General features: G+C 41.6%; 3 protein-coding genes across 5 annotated transcripts in view; 1 reads left to right on the top strand and 2 right to left on the bottom strand.

Annotated features, from left to right (window-relative positions):
• Positions 1-954, bottom strand: part of LOC113202951 (zinc transporter 1) — an 8013-nt gene extending 7059 nt beyond the window's left edge. The window contains exon 1 of the mRNA XM_026417411.2: positions 682-954. The gene's annotated coding sequence lies outside the window, so the exon portion shown is untranslated. The remainder of the gene's footprint in view (positions 1-681) is intronic.
• A 608-nt stretch (positions 955-1562) lies between these two features.
• Positions 1563-3984, bottom strand: LOC113202971 (26S proteasome regulatory subunit 7). Its single transcript, XM_026417439.2, has 8 exons — positions 3778-3984; positions 3414-3451; positions 3153-3326; positions 2922-3061; positions 2498-2831; positions 2216-2407; positions 1915-2110; positions 1563-1808 (listed from the first exon to the last, which is right to left on the bottom strand). The coding sequence occupies exons 1-8, from the start codon at positions 3845-3847 to the stop codon at positions 1651-1653; spliced, it is 1302 nt and encodes a 433-aa protein (XP_026273224.1). The 5' UTR covers positions 3848-3984; the 3' UTR covers positions 1563-1650.
• Positions 3985-4397: 413 nt separating this feature from the next.
• On the top strand, positions 4398-8064 carry LOC127748722 (CCR4-NOT transcription complex subunit 6-like). 3 transcript variants are annotated; one of them, XM_052272605.1, is made up of 5 exons: positions 4417-4556; positions 5281-5328; positions 5842-5970; positions 6046-6232; positions 6932-8063. In XM_052272605.1, the coding sequence occupies exons 2-5, from the start codon at positions 5295-5297 to the stop codon at positions 7173-7175; spliced, it is 594 nt and encodes a 197-aa protein (XP_052128565.1). In that variant the 5' UTR covers positions 4417-4556; positions 5281-5294; the 3' UTR covers positions 7176-8063. The 3 variants fall into 3 exon arrangements, with proteins under 3 accessions (XP_052128567.1, XP_052128565.1, XP_052128566.1); XM_052272606.1 differs by lacking the exon at positions 4417-4556 and adding an exon at positions 4632-4689 and having other exon boundaries at positions 6932-8064; XM_052272607.1 differs by lacking the exon at positions 5281-5328 and having other exon boundaries at positions 4398-4556; positions 6932-8061.
• Positions 8065-8292: the final 228 nt, after the last annotated feature.

Genomic DNA, 8292 nt, shown 5'->3' with positions numbered 1-8292 from the left:
CCTCTCGCCCCCGCTCCTCCCTCCCTTTTAACTGCCTCCCCTTATGAAACTCCAATCGGATTGTCACAGTAGGCTTGGGGTGCGGTGCGCAAAGTATTAGAGGGTTGAAAACAAGGGAAAGTACGTTCCGCTGGGCTGAAGAGGAGAGACCAATGTGAATGGCCAAGGGTCGCAGCTGACATAAACAAGATCGTGAGTCACAAACAAGCAAACACACGGCCGGTCCTCCCCAACCGGCTAACCGTTTTGGTCATGCTGAATATTTCTTTTAATCCTGTTCTCGCATCTTTACGTTCTTGTTTATTTAAAATGCATTTAAAATGATGTCAGTCCCTCCGTTTGGACTTCCCCTCCCCGATTTGCTGTACAGTTCGGAACGATATCACCTCGATTGCCGGTACAGTCCAAGACCCCGGCGTTCCGGCAAGCGATCCTCCTCTCGATGCTGATGAGCAACTGATGAATAACGAATATCTAACTGCAATTTTGATCTCCGAAACTCGATGTGCACAAAGGTTAAGCGTAGTGCAGTGGAGCTAAACCAACCAGATCCACCTTAAGCCTGTGACACCACGGCCAGAAACTAACGTCGGTTTGATCGATCTCAATTTCGCTCTGAGACGAGGGTCTACGGTTCATAATGTTGATGAGCTCGATGAACAAATTGCCTTCTTTACTTACCCTGCGGCTGACGCTGTCCCTCGCGCTGTCCTGTAGCGTGCTCCTCGTCACCTCCTCGCCGCGCTCATGCGGAGTGTCTGGGAGGTCTGGAGCGACGCCGAGGTGCCCTGCGCCCTCTTGCCGCTCATGCGCGGCACAGGCTGAAGTGTCGAGGATCGCGTCGAACGCCCGGCGACGACGGCAGCAGAGCGACAGTGGCTGCCAAGGCGTGGCGTGGCTCGGCGCTCTAACCGCGAGTAAGGCTGGGTGTGGACTGAGCTGGCCCGGCGCGGGCCCCTCTGGCCTGCTGCCCACCCGGGCGGGTAGCCCACCCGCCCGGCACAACACGCACCGTGACGCCACCGCGTGCCTTGCCCCGCGCCGCCGCGCTACCCCATGCTAAGGCCTCTACTTCACACAGACTAGACTCTAGCTAGCCCAGCTCGGAGATGCGCCTTCCATTCCCCCAATCTCCCAAGCGGCAAGTCCCGTCTCATCACCAGCCCTCAAATCCAATCATTAGCGGTTGCGGCGTTTTGCTCTAAATAGCATATTACTGGAAAGAACTGTCTCCACGATGACATTCCAGAATCCAGACCATGAAGGGTTTGTTGCCTCCTCCACCAAGAAAGAGGTGGCAAAACACACAATTATAAAAATCCTTGATCATTAATTACCTTGCAATAGTGCTGCCTTATATAGACAGCTAAAATGTCAACAAGTTTGTCATATTTTTCTGTTTCTGATGTTAATTTACAACATTAACTTGCTAATTTTTATAACTCTTTGCTACAAATAAAGCCTGGTACTGTAGTTAACATTTGACATCAAACCAAAAGAGAATTTGTTTTTAAAATCAAAGTTAATTTATAGGATTTAGAAAAAGGAATGTAGTCAGAAAATAATGGGATAGAAAATTTTATATTTATTAAATTAATAATTTCACACAAAAGTTTTGCATTCTATCAAAATGTACACTTAAATTTCTCTCTAATTGTAGGTCATGTAACGAGGAGTTGCGGAGAACTTAGCATAGGACTTGATGACCTTGTTCACAGCTTCCAAGAAGTCTTTTTCAGTTGCAACTTTCCTTCTTGCACGAATAGCAAACATTCCAGCTTCTGTACAAACTGAACGAATTTCGGCACCTGTACAAATCAAAAGGAAGAATAAAATGTTAGAGATGGCAGATACATTAGCAATATTTAGCAACAGAATAAGGTGTAAGATTAGATTAGATAGCTTTTAACTGACCTGTGCTGTTAGGGCAGAGACGAGCCAACAACTCAAATCGAATATCTCTTTCTACACTCATAGATCGAGCATGAATTTTAAAAATGTGAGTACGGCCATCCAGATCAGGAAGCCCAAATTCTACTTTACGGTCTAAACGTCCAGGACGCATAAGGGCAGGGTCAAGAGTATCAGGACGGTTAGTTGCCATCAGCACCTAAATAAAAGAAATTAAAACAAACCATGAGTACATGATGGAAAAAACAAAGGAAAGGAAAAAAAAAGAACAAAAGTAAAGACCACTTTAAAAATTACAACTTACTTTAATGTTACCACGAGGATCAAAACCATCCAATTGGTTGATGAGCTCTAACATAGTACGTTGAACTTCATTGTCACCACCAGCTCCATCGTCAAATCTAGCACCACCAATGGCATCAATTTCATCAAAGAAAATGAGACAAGCTTTCTTACTCCGAGCCATTTCAAAGAGCTCCCGCACCATTCTTGCACCCTGAAATTTAGATTTTTTTAAGTAGTCAGTATTCAAAGTAATTAAATAATTAAATACATAGGGTATAGGGGAAAATGTAACTCCACTGACCTCTCCAACATACTTCTGGACTAATTCAGAACCAATTACTCTAATGAAGCAAGCATCAGTACGGTTGGCCACAGCTCTGGCACACAAAGTTTTACCAGTTCCAGGGGGGCCAAACAACAGCACTCCCTTTGGTGGCTCAATTCCAAGATTTACGAACTTCTCAGGTTGAAGAAGGGGAGTTTCAACAACCTCACGAAGCTTTTCAATCTGCTCTTTGCATCCTCCAACATCGCTATATGTGACATCTGGTTTCTCTTCTACTTGCATCATTGTCACAGTGGGATCAATTTTGGGAGGAAGAGGAATATGGATCTGATACTTGTTGCGGTCAACTCTGCAAGTAAAAATGAAAGTTTAATAACACCAGATTATGTTTTAAAATGGATCAAATAAAACAGATGGTTCACTATTAAGAAATTTTTACCCGACACGCATGCCTTCTTCAATGTCTGTAGGAGCCACTGAGTCTGCCAAGTCAACCACAAACTTGGCAAACTGCTTCACATTAATAATGTACTTGGGATCATCAGAATCAGCATTAATGATTTTAGTACATCTTGCAACCTACACTCGCGTATAAAATAACCATATTAAGAATTTCAAAATAAAAGCAAATAATAAAATGTTCACATCATTTGAAGGTTTTGAGCCTAACCTGCAGTGGCTGTTCATTTTGGAGAGTCTGCTTATCAGCAGCAAGATCCCAGAGTGCTGGGTGAGCAAGACCTGTATCAGATTCTTTGATTCCAGTAAGCTCATTGACTCTCTTGATAATTGTCTGGATATCATCATCAACTCCCTTGATACTTTTTGTATATTGTCCTTGGCCCTAAAAGAAAAAATAAGAGAAATGTCAGCAAGAAGCATGGGGGACTGACTTGATATCATCTTTCCAATTTGCACCGCAGATACTTACATAGCTCTTCAGAAGAGCAATATCCGCCTCGTCCAAAGCTACAATGAATAGTAACGTATTAATAAATTTCAAAAATAGCAGAAATAAAGATCTTATACACATCTAATAAAAGGTCCAGGTTGAACCAGTTCATTGTGCAAACGACGAATGACAGTTTCATTCAAATGACAAGTACTATGAAGTTAGGTTAGAAAACAAAATTAAAGCTTAGAAAGAAAAAGAAATGTTGAACCAAAGCGCCCGCACAGTCCGAATAAATACTCAGGTTAATCGACTGAAAACTGAGATCTCTTAAACTAAGCAAAGAGTAAAATATAAGTAAATGAAAGAGTAAAACAAAGGCCGAAGATGGACAGCAACGTACATTTGATTTCCTTTTCTTCCTTGTCTTCATCTTTGGTTTTACGCATGTCACTTCCCAAATAGTCCGGCATGGTGCTGTTTTGTTTCTTAACGGAATAAGTAATAAATTCGACGAATTCACGTCAAAAAAACAATTTGTCTTTCAGTCCCCGGGCAGTGGATTACAAGCAACTTCTGGCTGGAGGTGTTCTAAGTGTGTTCTATTTGGTTACGTAGGAAAAACAGGGTCAAGAAGATACGTTCTGTTATTTCCTTTTGCAGAGGGCGCAAGAAGAAGGGTTACTTCTATGAACCAAATATATTGATGTAAGCAATGCAGACTAGAAGTCTAGACACTTTATTTTGGGTATTATTACGTCGGATTCGTCTTCAAATACGCCTGTACTGTAGAAAAGTGAAATGCGGTGAATCCTCTATTTTCTTTATCCACGGTCGTTTCGCGCTTAACTGGATGGGCTGCTTGTTTTCTCTGAAAAATGAGAAATTCATCCGCGCGCTTAACTGATAATATGTTGAAAATATAGCTATTTAAAAGCGTAAATAGCTTTGCTAGTAACTTGTAAAATACATTCCGAGATCAACCTTGTTAAAGCAAAATTTTAAACAAATTCACTCCCATGAAGTGTCTTTTAAAAAAAAAAAAACTCTCAACTTTTTTTTCCGTAGGTTGGTCATCCTGGTAACTTGGCATCCCTGGCCTAAAAAGTGTTTATGTATGTGCTTTCGCTTTGTTTACCCCGTGAAATTCGGATAAATTTTTAAGTGAAGAAGTAGATGAGGGTAGGTTTATGTCAAATTTTTAAATTTACGTCTATTTGTGCACAACTTGGACAGTTTCTTTGACAAATATGCAATGAATTCTCGTGAAAACTTTCAGTCCACGTAGACCGTTCACCCCGACAGCTTGGTCAAAGTTAGCTTTTAGAGATTATTATTCTAAACTCCAGCCTCTATATTTTAAGATCCAGCCTGTAAATTTGTAAACCAAATGATCTAATTCGTTTACTGTCTGAGATTTCCGTGCCCAACCTTAAACTTCTGCCGGCGAATGTCGGGGAGCAGTAGGGTTAGGATAGGCCTACCTCCATTTACTCGATAGTACTTTTTTTTGTATTTTGACTGCGCATTCTTATGAGCTGATTATCTCAATAATCTAGGTGGTAAATTTTGTTTTTTACTGTGATACACATATGAATATATGCTAATTGGCGATTGAATGCCTTAACCATCACAAACAGTACCAATCAGCTGTTTCATATTTAGTTTTGTTTCTTTGCTATTAGTCTGCTTGGTTCTCAGCAACCTCCAAATTGTACATATGTTTCCATGTTACAACTTTATTTTTTTATCTTCATCCCACTTAAAGCACTCTTTTGAGGTCTTTTAGTGCTAGCCTATGCTAGTCCTGCAGGTTCTTTTATTCAATAATAATTTCCGCAGAATTCTCGATTTATCACCTCATAGTTTTAAATGAGTATCTAATTAAATGGCGCATTGTTTGCAGTTGATATCTGGAGAATGGAAGTGAATCGCCACTCTGTTAATGAAAATGGTATAGTACTAGTTGTGTTCTGGGGGAAATCGCTTTAAATGTTGAGTGTATTGTTTTCATGGGGTATCCCATTTTAACCATTTGAACACTGACATAGTGGTTACGCTGTTGATGCTCATAAATTTGGCACATATCCTATCCTACCTCCTCCATGATGTAAAGTTCAAAATTTCATTAATTAGTGTGCATGCTTACAAAAGAGATGTTGCAATGCCTAGGTTTTAAAGGTTGTTGTTTTTTTTGTTGTTTTTTTTTTTTTGCTCTTATGAATTGGAATTCTGTTTGGGTCACTTTTCAAACTCTTAAACTTTGTTGTCCTCCCCTAGTTTTAGTTTACTAATTAACATTTGTCTATCATTCCTTATCATTATCATTGTAGGTTGTTGACCATCATTTGGACTCATTTGGCTAACATGTTTAGTTTCATATATATCTGTCTAACAATGTTATCTATTCCAGCCCTGTTTATCTATTTTCAGAAAATCTTCTAATTGCTTTTTTTGATGCTTTCAGGAACCACCATGTCCCGTAATCTTAAGGACAAGTATGACAATGTCAACCCACGTCGGGCTCATACCATTATGTCAGCAGAGGATGCTGCATCAGGGAGAAAATCTTATTGGGCGGAACTGGAGATAACAGGTGAGTCAATAATCAACCGTTTCCATTGTCTTTTCTCATTTCTTTTTGGTGTTTATCATTTTGCTGTACTTACAGGATCTATCCGGAATGTGAGCCCATGTTTGTGGCAGCTCACCCACCTAACAAGTTTGTACCTGAATGATAACTGCCTATCTCGCATACCACCTGATGTTGCTATGCTCGTCAATTTGCGTAGTTTGGACCTATCCAAGAACAAGCTACGCAGTTTACCTGCTGAGCTTGGTGAGCTCATCAATCTGAGGTTAGTATGTGATTCAATTCTTTTTATCTTTCAATATCTGTCCATATTAGTTGGAATTTTTCTATACTCCTCCATTTTGAAATTCTTCAGTTTAACATTTAGTTCAGTTTTGTTTACTAATTGAAGAAATTAAACTAACTATTGTCCAGTATTATTTTTCCCTACAGTTTAAAGTACTGAGCATGCTAATAATTGTGGTGAAGTGATGTCCCTTCTCTCTCCATTTACACCCTCATTCCCGATGTCCTTACCTAATGGTAAGTTCATTCCCCTAGTGTCAGTTGGTGTGCAGCAAAAAACATAACTTTGTGTTAGTTGCTAGCAAAAAATTTTGCTGGTGTCATTCCTCTTTACTTGAATGTTCTATTCAAATTATTATTTGAAATCTACAAAACTTTGACAAGAATTGAAGGAATTGGGAACTGGCTTGATATTTCTGTATTAATTGTGTATCAATACATGTATCTATGTTTATCTGTATTTAATGGCATTGAATAATCCTGTAAATTTTGTGAAGTTAAGTTTATTTCTCCTCTGAAAAGAGTACAGCCAACATAATCTGTCACATTCATATTATCAACATTCTTTGAAGCCATAGTTTTGTGACATTTCTCGTCCCAAAAAGACTGATGTGAAAAAAGGTTTTTAGTGTTCCCGTTTTTTCAAAGCAGTGCACTTATTTTGTGTTCTGTTTTTCAGGGAACTGCTTTTAAGTCACAATCACCTTCGAGTTCTCCCTTATGAACTTGGAAAACTTTTTCAACTGCATGTTCTTGGACTACAAGGAAACCCACTCAACAAGGAAATTCTCTCGCTGTATGGAGAAACCAATGGAACGCACAAACTTCTCACCTACATGCTGGACAGCTTAACAGGTAAGTCATTTTTTTTTCTTTGCTGGCCCAGGCCCAGCACGAAGGTGCAGGCCGGGCGGGGTCAGTGAACCCGAGCGTCTCTCCGAGTTTTGGCTGGGCCGTTTTTCGGGCGTTGAATAAATTCAGGAGAAGTGGACTTGGCTCCGGTGGTGCAGCGGTGGGCGTCCGTAACAACGGTCTAATTTTGGCCTGTTGGCTCCTTGCGCCCACGCGGTGAAATGTCTCGACCGTGGACTGGAGCCCCAAACGTTTGAAACGCAACTAGTGCGCTGGCAGGAGCCAACTGTTAAAAAAATTGCTGTAAATTTACAACGAAAATGTGATTAATTTTGTTAGCAGCACATACTGTATTTTTACAGGCATTACTGTAAAAAAGCAGCGTTAATGAAAATTTTGGAAACAAAGTTTCCGACCGAAAGCAGTTACTTTTGTTTTGCTACTGTAAAAAAAATTGTAACAATACAAGTGTCTTGTTATGGCAGGAAATATGTTGCTAACAAAATTAACTTCTCTTTTCTTGTGAATGTACAGCAAAGTAATACGCAGTAGTTTTTCTTTTGGGCCAATATGGGCCGAATATCACAGGTTTCGAGAGGGTTCAAATGAAAACAACATTTCTGTTATATAACAGGAGTGTCAAGTGTCAATCCCGCAGTATGTCGTCAGGTGACAGTTATTTTTAACAGTGCAGTGTCCTGTGACTTCCTCGCCCCCCTCTGAAAACAAAATCAGTCCCAGACCGATGGTGAAATAATTTATAGGTAATTTATCAAGCCGGAACCCCAGTAATGGACGTCAATGGCGCAATTAAATCGTGTCTCGTGAATAATGCGTGCAAAGGGTTTGCGCCCAACGCTCTCCGTGTTTACAAACAAGTATGGGCAAGGCTTGGCGGGGCGCGGCGGGTCGAGGCCCGCCGACCTGCCAGAAAGTTGGGCAGGGGCAAGGTGTGGCCCAGTGGGGCCCGGCGGACGGGGCGGAGCGGGGCAGGGGGGCCTCCGGTAGGCTCGTTGGCCGTGGCCGTGACCGCACAGTAGGGGGCCCGGGGCCCCCGGCCCGCCGCGCCACGCATCGTCCCGGTTCACGCAGGAGGGGCGTGAGGCCCGTAGGACCCCATGGTGCGGCCGGATCTGATCCCATCCCAGACTCAGCTATCCATCCCAACGGTCTGCCCGCCCCGCCCCG

Source organism: Frankliniella occidentalis, unplaced genomic scaffold, assembly GCF_000697945.3.
Source record: "Frankliniella occidentalis isolate FOCC.00 unplaced genomic scaffold, Focc_3.1 Scaffold213, whole genome shotgun sequence".
In the NCBI taxonomy this organism is placed as follows: Eukaryota; Metazoa; Arthropoda; class Insecta; order Thysanoptera; family Thripidae; genus Frankliniella; species Frankliniella occidentalis.
This window is presented reverse-complemented; position numbering and strand designations above follow the sequence as displayed.